Source organism: Monodelphis domestica, chromosome 7 (assembly GCF_027887165.1).
Source record: "Monodelphis domestica isolate mMonDom1 chromosome 7, mMonDom1.pri, whole genome shotgun sequence".
Lineage (NCBI taxonomy): Eukaryota > Metazoa > Chordata > Mammalia > Didelphimorphia > Didelphidae > Monodelphis > Monodelphis domestica.
In genome coordinates this window covers 29,089,175-29,110,211 of record NC_077233.1, presented here as the reverse complement: position 1 = coordinate 29,110,211, position 21,037 = coordinate 29,089,175, and the positions used below count along the sequence as shown (strand labels likewise).

General features: G+C 43.1%; 1 protein-coding gene across 1 annotated transcript in view; it reads left to right on the top strand.

Annotated features, from left to right (window-relative positions):
• Positions 1-1,222: 1,222 nt before the first annotated feature.
• The window catches only part of LRIG1 (leucine rich repeats and immunoglobulin like domains 1), a 140,480-nt gene continuing 120,665 nt past the window's right edge, over positions 1,223-21,037 (top strand). The window contains exon 1 of the mRNA XM_007500048.3: positions 1,223-2,319. Coding sequence (XP_007500110.2) covers positions 2,105-2,319 — 215 coding nt within the window. The 5' untranslated portion in view covers positions 1,223-2,104. The remainder of the gene's footprint in view (positions 2,320-21,037) is intronic.

The following is a 21,037-nucleotide window of genomic DNA, read 5'->3' as shown; positions in this document are numbered from 1 at the left end:
TTTTCCATGTTTATGTGTAAACAGTAAATTACGACAAGGTGTGCAGTTATGTTGGAAACTTGCATCCTCAGGGGATGGATGTGAGACACTAGAGAACGCCAAATGTCTGGAGGCGGAGATCATCTACACATTACCCAGTTAACAAAGTGTGTGCGTTTTTTAATTTGCCCTCGTAGCACATGGCCACTCAATCAGGACGTGAACCAAAGTTTGAAACCGCCTCGAAGAAATGGAGGCTTCTCCTTGGAGATCGTCTCTCTTCTGATCACTGTTATCAGCGTCTTTTCGAGGTTGGTGGAGGAGGATTTTTTTTTTTTAATATCCCCTCCCTTTTTTTAAACCAGGGTTCGCAGAAGTATCTTACAGCCAAGACTCAGAAGGGGGAGGGGGTAACCACGGTCTAGACTTGGTTTCTGCAGCACACGCTGATTATGCAAATCCAGTCCCCTTGTAAATCATGGAAATATGACTGAGTTTCAAAAGCCTTGCAAGTTGGGAACAAAGCCTGTCTCTGGGACCATCTACAATTTCTGTGACGCGCCGCCTCCCATCCAAGCACAGAGAAACAAACAGAACCGGACCTGACGCCCTCAACCGAAACAAAAGGGCCTTAAGCATATGGCCTCAACTCCCCCCCCCCACCCCCCCAATCCCCCGCCCTGCCCCGGGGTGGGCACCTGGAAAATGGGTAGGGGGCAGGTTCGTGGCATATCTCGGGAGCTGCTCTTTTGGGAAGGAGGAAAAGCCGAGGGTCTGAGGGAGAACTCGCCTGCAGATTGCACCCAGTCGCGAGAGCTTTGCATACTTTCCCAACTTTGCAGGTCGTGGGGACCTGAAGAAAGACTATAGGAGGGACTCCCCGGGGCCCCTGCCCTCCTCCCAATATCTCTCGGTAGAGCAGGCGATTCTCCTTTAAGAAGCCGGGGGGTGGGGATGGGGGAGAGTCCCTCCCCATTCCCCAGCCTTTCACACCTTGGGTGGGAAAAGAGAGTGGGGGCTCGGAGCCCCAGGGCGGGGAAGGGAGGGGGTGGGGCCCAGGGAAGAGTGGGGCGGGACTGGCAGCTGCACTCGGGCCAATCAGAGGGCTCTGGGACACGGCGGCCCCAGGACCCTCTGCCCCGGGCCAATGGGGATCGAGCGGGGAGGTGGAGCCGGTACATGTTGCAATGTATCCAACGTGGGCCAGGCCCGGGCGCGCGGCGGCGGCGTTTGCGGCGGCGGGGGGGGGGCGGGGTTGCGGGGACCCGGAGAGTTGGGAGAGCGATTGTTTGGGCGCGCGGGGCAAGAGCTGAGCAGTGCAGAGCCGTGCAGAGCGGTGCACCGAGCGGAGTGGTACGGTGCTGAGGGGAACTGAGCCTGAGCCGTGCACGGAGTAGAGTTGAGCCTAGCAGAGCGGCGCAGAGGAGAGCCGAGCCGTGCTGAGCTGAGTTGGGCAGAGGAGAGCGACGAGCGGTGAGCGCTGCAAAGTCGAGCTGTACCGGGAGCGGAACTGAGCTGAGTCGTGCAGAGCCCAGTCCGAGGCCGAGTTGAGAAGTGCACCGAGTGGAGCCGAACCTAGTCCGGGGCTCTGTTGCTAAGGGAGTGAGGCGTGCAGAACCGAAGTCCTGCGCACTGAGCGAGACGATGTCCACAGCTGCTGGGCAGCAGCGGGGCTAAGTCACTTGTGCGGGGAACGAAGACCGGGGCTCACCCGCCCCGTTTGCAGGAGCTGGTGTCGGGACGGCCCTTCCCGGATGAGCGCGGACTCCCCCCCTGCCGGGGGCTGTGGGCTAGCCGAGCCGCAGGGCCACTGAGGGATCCCCGGGAGGAAGAAGCCGAGGAGGAGGAGGAAGAGGAGGGCGCGGATCCCGCCCCTGCGTCCTGCCCCGTTCGCTTGCTGGGACTCCCAGGCGCTTCGACTCGGACTCCCGGACTCTCCGGCCCGGCCCCATAAGTTGCGCCCAGCGGCGATGCTGGGCGCCTAGTGCTGAGGGGCCAAGCCGCGGATCTCTCTGCCGCCCGCCCGTCCGCTCCAGACGGGTGCCTGTGCTCCCTGCAAGCCCCCCGAAGCTCCTGCCGGCCGCCCCTACCCCGCCGGGCCGGACCGGACCGCGCCGGAGCCAAGATGGCGGGGCGCAGCTGGGGAGGCCCCGGGGCCCCGCGGTGGCCGCTCCCTCGCCTGCTGCTGGCCCTCGGCTTGCGGCTGTTGCTACTCGCGGCCGCTCCGGGCCCCGGCGCGCCCTGCGCCTCCAACTGCACTTGTACTGGGGCTCTGCTAGACTGCAGCGGGCTGGGGCTGGCCGCACTGCCCCGGGACATCCCCTCCTGGACCGTCACGCTGTAAGTGTCCCCTTCCTCCCTGCTGGGGCCGCGAGGGTGGGGCCCACGGGGGGTGCGAGCGTATGTGCGTGCGTTTGTCTGTCTGCCTGTCTGGGGATCAATGACCCAACCTTGCTAGTGCCGCGAGTGGGTAATGAGTCAGGATCACCCTGTTCTTTTCCCCTTAACCCCCATTATTTGTTGGAGCCTTGTCTGTGTCTCTTTGGATTAGTGCAAGTGGGCTCCCAGATTTGGGGCTGGGGGTTGCGTGCTCGGGGACAGCCAGCGAGCGCTCCCCAGGGCTACCCCCAAACCACTTCTGATGATGAAGAATCCTGAACCTCCACCCTAAGGTGGATCTCTCCTCTCTGGGGTCCCGGACAGCTGTGACTGCTAATTTAAGGCTGTTGTCCCGCAAAGAAAGTTGTCTCCGCTCACTTTTGGATGGTACCCTGTCCCTGCGGGGAGCGTATTGAGAGAAGGCTGGCAGCTTCGTGACCCCTGTTAATGATCTCCATCCAGGCCGTTTGAAATTTAAGGGGGGGTATAGCTGTAAAAAGGTGGGGGGAGGTCCTTGAGAATGGGAGCTGGGGCTTAGTTTAGCTTTAACAAAATAAAAAAAAAAAATCTTCCATCTTCTGGAATTGAATGCTGATGCCCTAATCACCAGTACTTCGCATTTCTATAGTTACCTCTATTCTCTGAATGGTTCAGCCCTTGGATAAACTGGTGCTCTTAGCTGTCCTCTGCTTCAGAATGACTAATTTGCGGTCTACCCATTCTCGCTGGGAATAGATTGAAACTTTTTCTTGAATATAAAAAGAAGTGGTAATAGAAATTCCATTCCACTCCAACGTTCATTTATTGAGTAGCTTCTGCCTGAGGGGATGAACTCCGGGCCAGAAACTCCTAGAAAAAAAGAAAGACGGGGGGGGGGGGGGGGGGGGGGAAACTTTTTGAAAAAATGGATTGAGTTTTTAATTTCCATAGACCAGAGGAAAAAGTCTTCAGGTCTTGGGCTTGTCTATTGTGATGGGAATAAAAAGTTTGTTCCTAGAGGTGACCTGGAAGTCAAAAGTTAACTCAGTTAAGTCTAGAGGAGTTTGATTATGAGTCTGGGGAGTACTTTCCAATATTCCCAGGACAGACTTGAATTATTGGCTCAGTGAATTCCGTGGAGATGATTATGTAAATGATCTTTCTTCATTTTAACAAATCCTAGCCTACATTTGAGTTTACAAAAACCGTTTGAGGTGTATAGGGCAAAACATTCTCATTTTATAGAGGAGGGAACTGAGGCACAGATGTTATGTGCTATTCTATAATTACGTATCATATATGTAATATGTTACTTAATGCCCAACTATTAAGTGTTAGAGTCAAAACAGTTCCAGGACTTTATTGTAGCCTTTTAAAAATAAGGTGCCTTTAAAGTGACAGAGAGGATAGTGGAAACTGCAAAAGTTGGACTTAACTATGCTGCCTCCCCCATTTTGGATCCAGTTCCCCTTTATGAATGCCAGAATGACTTTCAAATTGGGATTATGTTTAAATAAGGGAAAGTAAGCTGCACCTTTATTTCCTTTAAATATCTTTCTCTTTATAGGGCATCCCAATAATAGATATTAAAAACCATTTGCTGTTTACTTGTCTAAGTTTTCCACACACAGGTAGGGAGTGAGGAGTTAAGCTTTGGGAGGAGTCATCCGTCTTACAAATGGCTTGAATCTTTGGCTCAGTTTGATCCTTTTGGCCAGATCCTTTTGGCCAGATCCTGGCCAGCCCAACTAACATATATTAATCACTGCCTGTGTCCTCTAGTAGTGAGAGAGAAGAATACACCCAGCCAGAAAGAAGATGAGTAATAATTCAGGGCATAGGAGGTCCAATCAGTAGCTTGAAAGTTAAAAGAATAAGAGATCTCTTATAGACTGAGAGCTGTAAGGGACAGATCAGGAAACTGAGACCAAGTGACATGCCTAAGATGACAGAGATAGAAAAATACCAGTTCTGAACACAAATCCTTTGATTTCAAATATCTTTTCAACTACTTGGGGGAGACAGGGCATGCAGTAGGTGTTAGGTTTTTTAACAAATGATTAAAAAAAAAAAACCCTGCCTTCTGTCTTAGTATCAGTTCTATCACTGAGCTAGAATGGCTGAGCAATTGAGGTTAAATGACTTGACTCTGGTCATACAGCTAGGAAATGTCTGAGGCCAGATTAAAATGGATTCTTTCAATGAAACAAAAAGTGTAGAATTGATAGTAACTTAGTTTGATGGTTGGTATAGAGTGAGAATACGGGTTTGACTGATCCTTTGTTAGGAAGATATCAGCTTTAAAAAAAAAATCATCAAAAAGACCTACTACATCAGACCATGTCCATTTAATTTTGGAATAAACCACAATTATCATGTCCAGTAGCTCAGGGGTATCAATCAAGATACAGATATCTATTAATATATTTTTTAAAGTCTCAGTATTTAATGCTTAGTGGTATGGGGTAGGGATTGGGGACTGACCAAGAGCTTTCAGGTCTTATGGTGTTCACTGACCCTGACTACTCTCTTGGTTATAAATGGTGGCACATATGCTGACCTTCCTCCTTAAGGGCAGTATGTCCATATGGAAGCCACATTCAGAAATTGAGAATCTGGAATAGAAGATCTGGGTTCTAGTGATGCCTTTGTGACTTTTTTTAAAACAGCTGTGTAATCATGGGCCCACCCTGGAGCTTTGCAAACTGGTTTTGTAGAATCTCTGGGTTTAAAATAAGGTTCTTATCATAGACTACCTATGTGATGTGCCCTTGGGCAACAGTTCAGCCTTTCTGGATCTCAATTTTCTCATTGTAGATTGCAGGTTAGATTAGCCTCTGAGCTCCTTTCTGCCTCTTAATTTTATTATCTGCCAATTTCTGAACCACTGACACCTAGCCCTTATCTACTAAATTATAAATGATGGCTATCATACTTGTTGAAGGGAATTTCCCACACAACAAATACCAACCATAGTTCCTATTTGTATGACACTTTCATACAAGTCTACCAGCTCTGTTCCCAGATGCCCCCTCACTTAGTGAGCTGAAGTCTTTGGATTCTAAAACCGGGACAGGGCTTTCTGTCCTTCAGAGAAGGAGAGGGAGGGAGGGAGAGAAATTTTGAAGTAATTTTTAAAACCACTTTCTGGCAATCAAGCTTTCCATGTATAGCCTAACATTAAAATCCTCCTACAGTGGGATATATCTGGATCTGGAATGTACATTATGGAAACTGTCAAAGATTATTATTTAAAGAGAGCAACATTCTGGTGTGTTTAGGACTTTCCATCCCCTGATTGTTTTACAGACCTTGCTCTTTGTGCTGTTTGGACAGCACCAGTTTTAGGTAAGGATCAAATGGTAGAATTGCCTGCTATTTATTGCTTATTCTCAGTAGATCAGAGTAGTTTTCTGTAATGTCATAAAAGATATCTTCAGTGGACTGACTTCACACCCTTGATAGCCCTTGTATGTGAAGATGCTCAGAGCTGGATTATCAGTTCTGAATTTGTTTTACAGCAGCTCAAGCAAACAGCTTAGATAGCTGGTGTCTCCAGGATCCTTGGGCTTGGGCAAACACTTGGGAGGGGAGAATTTAGCCCTGGGGAAAGATCCAGAAGGATGGGGGGGGGGGCAGAAGGACTCAGTTCTAGTCTGGATTGAGGCATTTAATGCCCATCTGACTTTGGGCCAGTAATTGGAGCTTCTCTGGGTCTCAGTTTCCAAATCTGTTGATTGAATTCCCAAAGTCCCTGAATGATTGGCTTACAGGAACTAAAACTTGCCTCAGCTATAGAAAAATGAGATCTCCAAAGAAGGTATATTGAATGGGTATAATGGAAACTATGTAAATAGGTTTTTGGTATTGCCAGATGGGACTGACTATGACCTTTATAACTATACTGGACCCTTTAGGGGTTAGGAAGACTAGTTTAAAATCGGAGCATCCCTTTCCTTGTCTGTCTTGTGGGAAGACAGTATTTTTTGCCTTTCTTAGTATACCTTGCATTTAGCACTGTGCCTGGCACATAGTAGGGGCTTTAAAAAAGTGCCAATTGACTGACTGACTGAATAGAAAAACTGGCCTTCAGACCTGATCTCTAGACCCACTTCTGACACACTTTGTTTCAGAGTGAAAAAGCTCTAGGGAAGATCAAATGAGTTGTATCTACAGATTTTTACCCCCCTCTGAGAGTTCTATAAATGTCAGCTGTTAGTAATAATAACTATGTTTTTTCTTATAATTTCCAAAAATCTTGCTGCCCCTTCTCTAATCCCATTCATTTCAGTGGAGACTACCTTTCCTTTCCAGAGGGAACCTTGAATGAATGAATGAAAAAAATATTTATTATTAACACTCAGGTCTGTTTGGGAAAGAAAAATAAGTTAATAGAAATGTGCTATTTACTATATAATTCTCTGCATCTTGTGATTTTCATCTGTCTGAAAACTTGTCACATGCTTGACTTGAACTCAGGATTTTCTGACTTGGACTACCTCTTTAGATGTCACGGTATTCTGACTCTGATAAGAACAAATTTGTTGTTCAGTCATTTTACAGGCATGTCTGACTCTTCAGGACCTTATTAGGGATTTTCTGGGCAAAAATACTGGAGTGGTTTGTCATTTCCCTCTCCAGCTCATTTTACAGATGAGGAAACTGAGGCAAACAGGGTTAAATAACTTGCTCAGGGTCACACAACTAAGATACTGGAGTGGTCTGCTATTTCCTTCTCTAGGTCATTTTACAGATGAGGAAACTGAGGCAAACAGGTTTAAATAACTTGCTCAGGGTCACACAGCTAAGTTACTGGAATGGTCTGCCATTTCCTTCTCCAGCTCATTTTACAGATGAGGAAACTGAGGCAAACAGGGTTAAGTAACTTGCTCAGGTCACACAGCTAAGATACTGGAATGGTCTGCCATTTCCTTCTCCAGCTCATTTTACAGATGAGGAAACTGAGGCAAACAGGGTTAAGTAACTTGCTCAGGGTTACACAGCTAAGATACTGGAGTGATTTGCCATTTCCTTCTCCAGCTCATTTTTCAGTTGAGGAAATTGAGGCAAACAGGGTTAAATAACTTGCCCAAAGTCACATAACTAGTAAGTGGCTGAAGCTGGATTTGAACTAAGGAAGGGGAGAGTCTTCTTGAATCCAGAAAAGGCTCCAACCAGCTGCTCTTAGATAGCAAACAGTAGCTAATATTATTAACAGTGCAGCAGTAGTAGTAACAAGTACCTTGCACATAAATGCTTAATACATGTTAATTGATTGGCTTTAAGTAGAGGCTACCATAGCAGATAAGGGGCATGAAAGGCTTATAGACTATAGAGACCTAGCAGCATTCATCATGCGGGAAGAGTGTGAGGTGTATGTATAAAGTCTCTAACTTTCTACCTGCTATAGAAATTGACCTGGTGATGGCTTTTCAGTAAGCCTAAATATCTGCCAGCTACCAAAATGTAATTTCGTCCACCTGTGTCTACAGGCCATCAAATAAAAAAGAATAATAGCCAGATAGCAATTCATTCCCCAGGACATCTGAACTGTGTCGTAAAAGATGAGAACTAGATGAGTAGCAATAATGATGATGATAAGAACTTGTATGGAGCAAATGAGTGAACATGGTGCCTGTGTGTGTGTGTGTGTGTGTGTGTGTGTATGTGTGTGTGGAGTACACACATTCCTATACTTTTCCATTATACAGGTTGGCAGGACTGTACAGCCAAATGAATCAATGACCCTGGGCAGGGAGCCAGTGGCCAGACTTCTCAGAACTTCGAGAGCAGCTGAACTGTTCAGCCTGTTGATAATTGGACTGAAAGCTCTTCTTTCTAGCACTCACTTTGAAGCCGCTTGATAGGAGGACTTCAAAAGCTATTTAATAACTCTTAAGTCTGATTCACATTAGAACATTATCTGTGGCCATAAGCTTCAGCGCGAGCTCTGAGTAGCAAAGCTTTTGACTCCAATATGCCAGGTGCAGATGTGATGAGCTCTCTGAAATGGTGCGGGGGCTGGAGTCTTGAGCAAAGCCTTTTTCTGCTTCTGATTAAAGACAGCTTAAGGACATTTTTGCTACACCATTTCATTTAGGGGAGATGCCATTGAAAGTAAACATTTGCTGAATGCGTTCATGTTTAAAATATTGCATTCAAAATGCAAGAAAAGCTATAAGGAAAATGCATTTAAATGAAAATGAGATGCCTTCACGCCTTTGGCTGTGACATCATAGGGATTTAGAGCTGGATTGAATCTCCTGCTATCTAATGATCCTGCTCCCTCATTTTACAGATGAGGAAATGGAGGCCTTGAGATTCAAGTAAACTTGTCCAAGTCAGGCAAGTTGTTAGTTGCAGAACTGAGATTTGAACCCACATCCTCTCTTTGACTAAAGAGTGAGACTCTACTGAATGCCTCTTATGGGTAGGACTTCTAAAAAGTCAATGAGTCCTAAAGGGATAAGTGTTTTCTCTTTATGACTTAAGTCCATTCTTAGCAGTGTTTCCATCTTGGTAGTTCTTAAGGTCCCAGTTTGAAATGAATTTGGTCCTAAACTTTCCAATCTAGTTAGCATGCAGAGACCTTGGTCTTGCAGCTATTAGAGCTCATCTGGGCTTTGCCAAGTGCAATGGAGGGGTTTGGAAGGTGCTTCTACCCTTGTTTATACAAATTGAAAGATTGCTACCTTGTTATTAAACCTTAATCAAGTTTTTTTTTTTTTTTTTTTGGTGGGGGATTGATGGAGGCATCGTTTTGAAACATAGTTTCTCACTTTGGACTGGAAAATGTTACAGAGAAAAACCACTACCTGATTGTAACCCTTTTCCCCAGATTAATCATAGGGAATTTCCCTTTTGTTATTGTTCTGGAGGTGAGGTGGGCCGATAGTCGACTATGGTGGGGTGGGGTGGTGGGTAGGCTCCTGGCTCTGTGCAAGAATCCTTGCTCTCTCACCTCACCTGTGCCTTTCCATCAAACCTAGGACATGCCACCTTCTCCAGGAAGCTAGCTGCCTCTGACTGCCCCCTCCCCTGTTTCATTTACTTTGGAGTTTGCCTCTCTGTAGTTCTCCTATGGTTTCTGATAGAAAGGAAGCTTCTTGAAGGTTAATTTTGTCTTTGTATTCCCAAGCCTCTGGGATGCTTGAGAAATGATTGTTAGGGAGGAAAAGCTCTCTAACCCTTGGGAAGCTTCGGGACATCTTGGAGATGAGTAGTGATCTCTGCAGCCATCCTGGTATAAGCGATGGTGCAAGTCACCCACGCCCTAGATTCTTGGGCCTTTCTTTCTTCTCTGTGTCTGGGAGAACATTCTGAAGTACCTTGGAGGCTTGGGCCACCCTACCAACTGCTGGCTGACTTTCCTTTGGCAAACAAAACTGCTTGTTTCCCCAATTGTTGCCACCTCCTTTCTACTCCCTAAAGTTTTGTTGTTTTCCATTTATTTGGTTTCTAAGAGTTCACTGGAGTCTGGAGTCCTGGGAGGTCTGGGACAGTGAAGCTTTGGGGAAGGGGCCGGGGGAGCTAGATACACCCCCACCCCAGCCACTGGGCCTCCAGGATTCTGAATTTGGGGGAACTAGTTCCTGTAGTGCTTCAGGGTCCTAGTTTGAAATGTAAATATGTTTATTGCCAATCCATGAAATCCCCCTGGATGATAAAAAAATAATGATGGTAGCTGATATTTACATAAGGTTTGTAAAATGTGTTCTTTTTATATCTCATTTCCTTTGAATCTGGGCACTGCTTCCTGAGGTGGGCCCCACAGTTCTGATTACCCCCCCCCCCCCCATTTAACTGATAAGGAAGCTAATTGAGCCTTAATTAAAGTGACCACATGCCTTGCCCTGAGGACCACTTTATTAGAATGTGTTCTCCTTGAGGGCAGGGTCTGAGTTACTGTGTTTGTTTTTGGCCTGAATCCCAAACTTAGTGGAACCCTATGTTTGATGGGAGCTGGGGAGCCCCATTCAAACCCAGGTCCTGCTGCCTTTAAATCCTGTACTGTCTCCACTCTGCAGACAGCTAACTAGAATGTGGCCATGCAGTTAGGAATACACAAGTTCCAATACGGTTTCTGACATTCCCATAGCTGTGTGACCCTGGATAAGGAACATAACTGCTAGCCTCAGTTTGCTTATATGTAAAAATGGGGATGGTAGAGGAGTCCCGGAGATCAAATGAGATAGTTTAGCAAGTGATTTGCGGGCCATAAAAGTTTATTTAAATAAAAGCTAGCTGTGTCTTTAGGCTACTCACTTGGCTTCTCTTGACCTCAGTGGTCCTCATCTGTAAAATGGAGAGGTCAGACTAGTGAGTGGTAAGCCTTGTGATACAGATAAAATGAGATAAAAAAGATTTTAAAAATTAAAAAAGCACTTGACTTTTTTAAAGTAATAGTACATGTAAAAACAATTTTGTAATGCTCATTTTTTCAAGTTTTGAGTTCCAAATTCTCTCCCTCCTTCCTTCACTCGTTCTCCCAGACAATAAACAAGCTGACATATATTTTACATGTGCACTCAGGTGCTTGGCAAACCTCAAAGTACTATATAAATGTTAGCATTATTATTATTATTATTATTATAGATATATAGAAATGAATAATTTATTGTAGGAAATTAAAAACTTTTAGTAGCTACAGGACAATCAGGAGCTGAGACTGATAAGTTCTCCTGAATTTGGTTCTTCGGTCTAGGTGCTTGATGGGTTCATTTTTTTCCAGTTTGCAGAATAATTAGAAACAAATTTTAAGACCTGTTACTTGCCCCATTCTCGCTTTAACAGCAAACACAAAATACTAACAACCTTAAGAACTCTAGGAACTAAGAAGCCCAGAGGGTGAAATTTTGGGACAATAAGGATCTCAATTTTTTATAGGTGTAATTTTTTTTGGCTGGCCTCAGGAATTGCTTGAACATAGCTAGTGACTAGTTGGATAATTATTTGATGAGGGAGGGGGGACCATTTGAGAAGTTTTTTCAGAGTTTAAGAGGGTTAAAAAAATGCTCTTGGGAAAGTGAGAAATGACTTTGTGGATGGTTATGGTGTTGATCAGATACTAATTTGTATCCAGGATGAATTTTTGTTGCCTTCTCCTTATAGCGTTATTTCTGTTACTTTATTTTTCTTCCGGACTAGAAGGAATGAAAAACTCAAATTTTCTTTAATCATAGTGGTATTTATGAAATGAAATATTTGGTTATTTACAAAGTACAACACACTCAGGAGGTGGAGAGTATAAGACTTATTATTCTCATCCAGAAAAGATGTGGAAACTGGGACCCCAGAGAAAGTTAAGCAACTCTTTCAAAGCTTTTGGGTGGTGGGCTTTGGGGTAGGAAGGGGGGGGGATCCCAGGGGAACTCACTGCCAGATCTTTGGATCAGAGATTTAGAGTTGGAATCCTTTTAGTCCAAAGTTCTCTTTTTATCTCGGCAGAGGGAAACTGAGGCCAAGTCTCTAAAGGTAGAAAGCTGCTGCTAAGTCCCAGGGTCTTTTCCTGAGGCTTCTCCCTCACACAGCAGGTTGCCTTTCTGTAAAAGTCATTATGCTTTAAGATATTCTGCCTTCCTTTCATGACCATATTGCTTTTATGTTCTCTCTCTCAGGTCTGCTTTCCTTCTGCTTATTTCATCAGTTTGGCCTTATAGGGATAGCTTTCAAGTAAGGCCTGATGTTGTGGGAAGTACCCAAACTGGTCTAGAATCCACACCTGGGTTCAACTTCTTAAATGTGCCTTTGTGGGGCCATATTTCCTCTGTGATCTCCAAGATGTTCCTTCCAGCTGAGGACTCTATGACTTTCACACCATATTTATTATATCCATTTGGGGTGGTGACTGGGAAATGAATAAAGGGGGAGACTTTTTGTTTTTACTTTGTATATAAATAGGCAAGTGTCATGTCAGACATACCCTTCCTGTCCACATCAGCTTAACCCCCACCCTTGGCTCTTTAGAGACAGCATCACATCTCCCCATCAAACAAGCTGGATGGTTTTTCACCTCTGAATCTAAGGAAATTCAGTGATTCCAATATGGCACCCATAGTCTTCCCTGGAAGCACAGTAGTCTCCCATAGGCAGTTTTCTTGATGACAAAGGGAAAGTTTAGCCTTTAGAAGGCTGAGGAATTGTTTCTTTTGGGACATTCTGGGCTGGAAACTTAGGCAGGTCTTTTCCATGAGTGATTTAATATAGAAAGAGAGGTGGGGGGAAACCCCAACAAAATTTATTGTTGCCTTTTGTTGGAAGTTTGGTAAAGAGCAGAGAAGTTACCGACTTGTAGTAGAGGACAGTAATGGCTAGCCACCACTTACATAGACCTTTTAATGTTTTCAAGGCACAAGAGCAGTAAGGGCTAGGCAATTGGGGTGAAGTGACTTGCCTAGGGTCCCACAGCTAGGAAGTTTCATTAAGTCATATTTGGATCCAAGACTTACCATCTCCAGGCCTGGCTTTCTATCTACCAAACCACCTAACTGCTCTCTTTATATACTTTTAGTCATTAAAAAGATGTTTTTTAAACCCTCACCTTCTGTCTTAGAATCAATACTGTGTATTGGTCCCAAGGCAGAAGAGAGATAAGGGCTGGCAATTGGGAGTTGAATGACTTGCCCAGGGTCACCCAGCTAGGAAATCAGCTTTAACTGTCCTGTGAGGTGTTTGTATTAGAATGGAAACTTTCACTGTAGGGATCTCTTCTTTCCTTATTTTTGTGGCCCTGGTGCCTGGCACCCTTCCTTTCTCTCTCTCTCTCTCTCTCTCTCTCTCTCTCTCTCTCTCTCTCTCTCTCTCTCTCTCTCTCTCTCTCTCTCTCTCTCTCCCCCTTTCCCCCCTCCCTCTCTCCCTCTTTCTTTCTCCCCCATCTTTCCTCCCTTCTCTTTTCCTCCCTTCTCTTTCCCTCCCTTCTTTCTTTCTTCCTTTCCCTTCCTTCATCTTCCTTCCTTCCTTCCTTCCTTCCTTCCTTCCTTCCTTCCTTCCTTCCTTCCTTCCTTCCTTCCTTCCTTCCTTCCTTCCTTCCTTCCTTCCTTCCTTCCTTCCTTCCTTCCTTCCTTCCTTCCTTCCTTCCTTCCTTCCTTCCTTCCTTCCTTCCTTCCTTCCTTCCTTCCTTCCTTCCTTCCTTCCTTCCTTCCTTCCTTCCTTCCTTCCTTCCTTCCTTCCTTTTTTTTAAATAACTTACTTTGTCTTAGAATCAATGCTATATATTGCTACCAAAACAGAAGACTGAGCAGTTAGAGCTAGGCAATTGGGGTTTAAGTAACTTGCTCAGGGTTGCACAGCTAGAAAGTGTCTGAGGCCAGATTTGAACCCACGTCCTCCAGAGTCTAGGCCTGGCGCTCTAGTCATTGAGCTACCCAGTTGTCCCTAGTTTCTTGGTGGATGTCCACCATGTGATGAAATGGTATTGGGCCTGTCCTGCTTTTTAGCCTTTGCATAACTGGCTCCGAGCCCAAGGTACAAAGCGGATTGGTTCATTACAATAAATGTTTGCCTCCTTATGAGCTGGGCTAGAGATGCCAATCACTGTTCTCTGATAGCTTGTTTTGGCAAGAATGGGAACTTAGAAGGAGGAAACTGTGCTGTATCTCTTAATAGTGAATATCTGCAGTCAGTTCAGAACCTTTTAAAGTGGACTTTTGGGGCATTCTGATCTAATCTTTTACAGTCTTTGAATGTTTTTCTAAAGGTCTCAAAATGCTGGGGGGGTGAAGTAAGTGAATTCAGATCATGTAAGCAGAATTAGTTGAGCTCAAAGAAGCTTTATCCCTAAGATAAGCTTTTTAAACTCCTATTTAAAAAGCACCTGTTCGAAAGCATTCAACCCTAAGCATTTGGGAATGATTCCTGGGGCACTCTTGAATTCCTAAATAGCCACTCAGGGACTCTGCCTGGTTCCTTAGTTTCAGTGCACATCTCCCTGGCCTCTCTCTACCACCTCCTTGGGAAGGGCACAGGACCTAGAACTAGGAGACCCCAATTTAAATCTCCTTCTGTTCTGTGCTTCCTGCCTGAAGGTGGCCAACGCTTTAACTTTCTGGATGGACAGTTCGTGGAAAGTGATTTAGATCCAGTTAGAGCTTGGAAGGGGACTCAGGAGCCACTGATTACGCAGGTATTTTTCAGCTCTCCATCTGTGGTTCTTGATTGTTTTTTTTTTCCTGGTCAGAGTAGCTAATTATGGAACATTGCTTTTTTATGGTGGTGCAGTGGATATAGCACGCTAAGCTTGGAATCAGAAAGATTCATCTTCATGAGTTCAAATCCAGTCTCAGACGCTTCCTGGTGGTGTGACCCTGGGCAAGTCACTTAACCCCCATTGCCTAGCCCTTGGAACTAAAATGTAGAACTGATTCTAAGATGGAAGGTGAAGAGTTTTTTTTTTTTAAGAAATTAACAAACTTTTCTACTTTGCAGCATGTAATGATAGGAGTCCAATAAACCCCTGAATTTTGCGGGTGATGGTTCTGTATGAGCAGGAGATCTGAAACCCACTTTTTATTCCTAATAGTTTCTTAGGTAACAGGTTTTATTGCCCCATGATTTGGCTAAGCAGATGAGTGGTGACTGCCTTTGCTGGGCATGATGTTAAGTAGCAGTCTTCAGTCATAGCATCTAAATGAATTATCTGATTTTTAAGTGTAAATTTTTAATGAAGCACTACTGGTCAGAGTAACGTTGATTAGCTGGGGATTCATTAAACCCTCCTAACCAAGTAGGAAAAACAACATACTTTTGTTTAAACTCTGCCCCAGACAGCTCTGAATTTTTACTTGAGTGCTGCTACACATCTGAATCCCCCATAAACTTTCCTGGCTCTCTGGGCAGCTGTTAGTGGGTTTTTCTGTTGCCTCATTAATTGTTAGAATCCATTAGCAAATAATAAATGCAATTAGGGTTTTAAAAAAAATGAAACTTTAAAAAATGAAGCTTCAAGAAATGTCTGTTTAAATAAATCTTTGGCTAGGGAAGTGCTGCTGGTCTTTTGTCCATGTGGGATTTTCAGGGAATTAGATGTGGTTGAGCCTGCAACCTGGGGATGCTTAAAGTTGACACACCTTTGAGAAAATCTGCAAAAGGGAGACTGGGACTGGAGGTGTAGAGTTGGCTTGGACTCAGAAACCATTGAGGCCAACCCCCTCCATTTACAGATGAGGAAGATGAAGCCCAGGTAAAAGGAAAGGGACTTGTTCAAGTCCTTTAAGTGATAAAGAGGATTTGAATCAAGGTCCTCTTATTGCACATTTCTCTAATACATGCATTGACAGGGCTTTAAACTATAGAAAATGCTTTTCTTAAAAGTGGTGAATTGGCCTTTTAATGGTCCCTAGGTTTGTTTCTTGCTCTGTCTTTTCATTGACCTCTGTCTTTCTTTTTTCTCTCTCTCTGTTTCTATTTGTCTGTCTATCTCCATCTGTCTCTCTCCATCTATATGCTTCTGTCCTTCCATTTCTGTCTCTTCATTTTCCTCTTTCTGTTTTCATTTGTTTCTGTCTTTCTCTTTCTCTCCCTGTTTTTTTTTCTGCCTTTCCCATCTCTTTGTTTCTGTCTTTGTCTCTCTAAGCTGTCTCTATCTTTTCCTGTTTTCTTTTTCTACCTCTATCTATCTCTGTTTCTCTAGCTGTCTTTCTGTCTCTCCCTCTATTTTCTTTTTCTATCTCTACCTGTCTCTTTGTCTCTGACTCTCCTGTTTTTTTTTGCTGTCACTCTAGCTCTCTGAATCTGTTTATTTCTTTGCCTCTCCATCTGTCTGTTTCTCCCTCTATTTCTGTCTCTGCCTCTCTAGCTGTCTCTGTCTTTCTCTATTTCTCCAGTTATCATTTTGTCTCTCCCTCTCCATCTCAAGTTTGTCACAGTCTGTAGATTGCTTTAATTTGGTGTAGCTCTGATAGAAAGAAGCAGGAGATTTGCTTGTTTCAAGTTCTAGTTACTTCCACCAGTTTCCTGCAGAATTCTGATGCGCTGGTTTTGAAAACTGTCTCTTTAACAAGACACATGAGGCCCCTTCCCTTGCCATGGGAGGTTTGGTTTTTCCCATTTCTTCTGACTCTTCTGCCATTTTCTACACTTGGGGTAGGTTGTACTCCTGGCCTTTGCCCACCCTTCCAGGACAAACTCTACCCAAAGCTTGAAGAACTTGTAAACAACCAAAGGAGGAGAGACTGTTCCTTCCTGGAAATTCATTTGTTGATGCTGGGCTGCATTCGACATCAGACGTCTAGTCATGGGTTGGCTTGGCCAGTGTTTTATTCTGTCTTTGAGGAATAGACAGAGGCAGATAGAGAGGGAGAGAGAAAACCACAGTGAAAGTACACCCGAAATACTGTCTGAATGTTCTGGTTCGGCGGCCTCTCAAATCATCACCCGATGAGCCCTGCCTTGGTTTCTGCGTTCCTTTCTTTTTCAAAGACCCCAAAGGAGATTTGCTTTAGGAAAGGAATCTTCCCTTGGGAAGGACTCTTGGAGATTTGGGGAGTCTTATAGAAGTCCTTTCGAGAGTACAAACTCAAACTTGACTTAATTAAGTTGGAATAAATCCCTGTCAGCCTCAATTCTGTTTTTTCCTTTCCCATTTTTCGGGTGACAGTCATAGTTTAAAAGCCAGAAGGGACCTAAGAGATGATCTAATCCAGAGACTCTCAAAGTATGGCCTGGGGCCCCCTGGAGCTCCCTGAGTCCCTCTCGAGGGTGTTTGTGAGGCCAAAACTATTTTCCAAATAATGCTAAGAAGGGGGAAACTAGATGACTCATTGGAGGTTGGGCCAGGCCTGGGGATGGCTGATCCTGGGTTTAGATCTCACTGAAGATACTTCCCAGCTGTTTGACCCTGGGCAAGTCACTTAACCCCCATAGCCTAGCCCTACCTCTCTTCTGCCTTGGAACCAATACACAGTATTGATTCTAAGGTAGAAAGAATTTAAAAAAAAGTTTTGAGAATTGCTTTTCCATATCTACTATATCCTCTATTTTTGCCACTTATCCTATAAGGTAATAATGACTAACATATATGTGTACTATATGCTATTTTTATGTTCATATTATAACATACATATACTATAACATTCCTATAAGTACCTAGAACATTGATATATGTATACTTTGTGCTATTTTTATATATATTTCTATATGTACCTAGAACATGTATATATGTGTACTATGTGCTATTTTTTATTCATAGTATGACATATATATATATACTATAACATTCCTATATGTACTTAGAACATTTATATATGTATACTTTGTGCTATTTTTATATATTTCTATATGTACCTAGAACATTGATATATATATGTACTATGTGCTATTTTATATTCATAGTATAACATATATGTATTATAATGTTCCTATATGTACTTAGAACATTTATATATGTATACTTTGTTCTATTTTTATATATATTTCTATATGTACCTAGAATATTTATATATGTGTACTATGTGCTATTTTATATATATTTCTGTATGTACCTAGAACATTTATATATGTATACTATGTGCTATTTTTATATTCACAGTATAACATATATATACTATAACATTCCTATATGTACTTAGAACATTTATATATGTATACTATGTGCTATTTTTATATATATTTCTATATGTACCTAGAACATTGATATATGTGTACTATGTGCCATTTTTATATCCATAGTATAACATATATATGCTATAATATTCCTATATGTACTTAGAACATTTATATATGTATACTAGACTATATACTATTTATGTATCATATAATAATTTATACGTGTACCCTAAAACATTTCTGTGTCTATACTCTCACTGACATCAAATGAGATGCTATATGTAAAAGTGCTTTGTACCACTGAAGGCAATATACGACATTTGCGCCATCATTCTTACATTTTAAAAAAGTCCTGAACTTGGCTGTCATGCACTAAAAAGAATACATTTATATATGTATACTTTGTGCTATTTTTATATATATTTCTATATGTACCTAGAATATTTATATATGTGTACTATGTGCTATTTTATATATATTTCTGTATGTACCTAGAACATTTATATATGTGTACTATGTGCTATTTATATATATGTACCTAGAACATTCATATATGTATTCACACGGCAGTGGAGGCCAAAGCATAAAACCCACTTGTCCAGCCCTGCCTTAGACACTTGCTAGCTGGGTGACCCTAGGAGAATCCCTGCCTCATAATATCTGTGAAAGGTAACTGAGTTTTCGTTTGTAAAACACGGTAGGATTGCAAACTGCTCTTATTCTGTGGCTTCTGTTCCAACACACGGGGCTCTCCCTTAGCTCTAATCATAGTGTTAGTCCTAGGCAAGTGGCTTTCATTTGGGGCTGCCATAATATTTACTGCAATAGCCCATGTTTCTCTAGAGCTTTGTTTGCAAACTTAGGCATGAGATTGCTGGTTTAAGCTTGGAAAAAGGACTCTTCGAGCCTGTGTCAGCTCTAGCAAGGACTTCCCAGGCAGCCTGACCCCACCATTTTTTAGAGCTGTGATTGGCATTCTTCATTCGGACCCCTTTGACAACCAGCCCTAGGATGGAATATCCTCGGAGAAGGTTGAAGGAATAGCAGGAGGGAAGATTTACTGCTCACTGTCAAGGTTGGTCATTACAATTAATCAAGAAACATTTCCTAATCCATTGTGTGAGTCAAGCACTTCTCTGGTGATACGGTAACAGCTTCTGCCCAACATTCAGCTTTATTCTAGCTTTCTTGGACATTCTTGCTGGCGTTGTATATATTTTATTGTGATTCAGTTCATAGAAGTCTTTATAGACTTTTCCTCTGTCTCTTTCCTATTTGTCATTCCTCCTGCCATGATAATCTCCCATTACATTTACATACCACAGTTTATTCAGACACGTTATTTCCTGTTCTTTGTTCCCACAGAAAGTGTGGCTTTGAGAAGCTGGGCCACAGATATGGATGGGACCTTTCTTTCTGACTCTTATTTCCTGAGGATATATGCCAGCAAAGAAATAGAACATTTTCCTCTGTTAGGGGCAAGATCCCTGGCAGGCAGACCTATGAGGCGACTAGGGCACACGGACTCTTGACATTAGACCTTTGGTCTAACTTTTTATGAGTGTAGGTCAGGGAAGGAAAAATAAATTAGAAGCACGGGCCTTCCTTCTCCAATTAAATGTAAAAGTCTGGGTTTGACTCGGCATGTGCCAAGCCTTCCATGATTACAGGATTTCCTGTTGGCTGCGAGAGACCTGGAAAAGCCAAGTCATCCTCATGACTGGCCTCCTGAAGAGATGTCTTATTCTACAGTCATCGCTTCGTGGATCTCTTTAGAAATAAAACAATTCTGAAGTGGCTCCAGCATTTGGGGGAAATTGGAGGGGTGTACCCCCCCCCTCAATTTATAAGCTGTTGCAAAACAGGGCCATTGGATTTCTTTTTCTGAATTTTGCAGCTGGTATGCAGAGATGTGAGATGGTCATGTTTCAGAACTCTGAGGATTTGGGAATCTCAGTAATTAGGAACTAGTTTAAGATAACCTAGAATTTAGATTAAGCAATTTGTTCTCATGCTTCCCCTTAAAAGCAAAATGAAATAATCTTTCAAACTTGGAATAAAGGGCTCTTAAAGAAATCTAGACTTCAATTAATCTTGGAATGCCCTTTTATTCTTTTCCAGGGGGAAGATGAGTGCTACTTGACATGAAGTTATTAAGAGTATTTCATTTGGAGTCAGAGGACCTTAATTCAAATCTTGGCCAATATTACTTAATAACTATCAGAACTATCAGTGGGACTTTGGATGAGTCCCATCATGTCCCCTGGGGTTCAGTTGCCTCATCTGTAAAATTCAGTTTGGATGACATGATTCTTAGGTTTATTCTGACCCTTAAGTCATTGAACCTTAAGAGCTTCTAAAATTCCTTCTGATTCTTCAAGATGTGATTCTGAAAACGGAGAGAAAAAATTTAAAAAGCAGGGTTGAGGAAGCAAGGGAAGAAAGGATTATAGCTAAGGTTAGCTGAATTAGGGAAATGCTGAATTTGAAATTTTCGATTTAGAAGAAGACCTGGGATGTTGGGCAAACTACTTAATCTGATTTGGAGGGGGATTGAATGAGTTAGCCTTAAGGTTCTTTCTATCTCTGAATCTCTGATTCTGTAAAATCTATATTTTAAGGTTATCATTTGTTGACTCCAACTCTGTTCTTTAAAATTCTAATAATTGAGTATTATGAAACCAGAGGAGGAGGTTCTAATAAATTGAATTGAATATCAAAGGGACCTTTGATTTTTTTTAAAGTTCTGTTTAATTTGATTCAATAAACATTAAGCACTTCATTATGTGTCTAGCACTGTGCTAAATACTGTTGATGCAAAAAGAGGCAAAAGTCAATTTTGAATGTGGAATCCTTCCAGGGACTGTGGAGAGAAGGCTCTGGCTGAAGAATTCACCTGGTGATGAGCTACTTTATGTAGGCTGGTCCTTACAGAGCAGGCATGCAGTCTGGCACCTGGGCGGGCTTGCATTCCCTGGCATGAAATCCAGGGACAACTTTGGTGAAAGAATCAGCTTGAAAAATGGCAAAAATCAGAAAATTCATCCTGGAGTTTACATGTTGTTCCAGATTCTTGTGGCCCATTGCAAATACCCATTTTAGTATATTGACCTTCCAGTTTTGCCCAATATGTGGAGAGAGCTGCATAATAAAGCCCTGA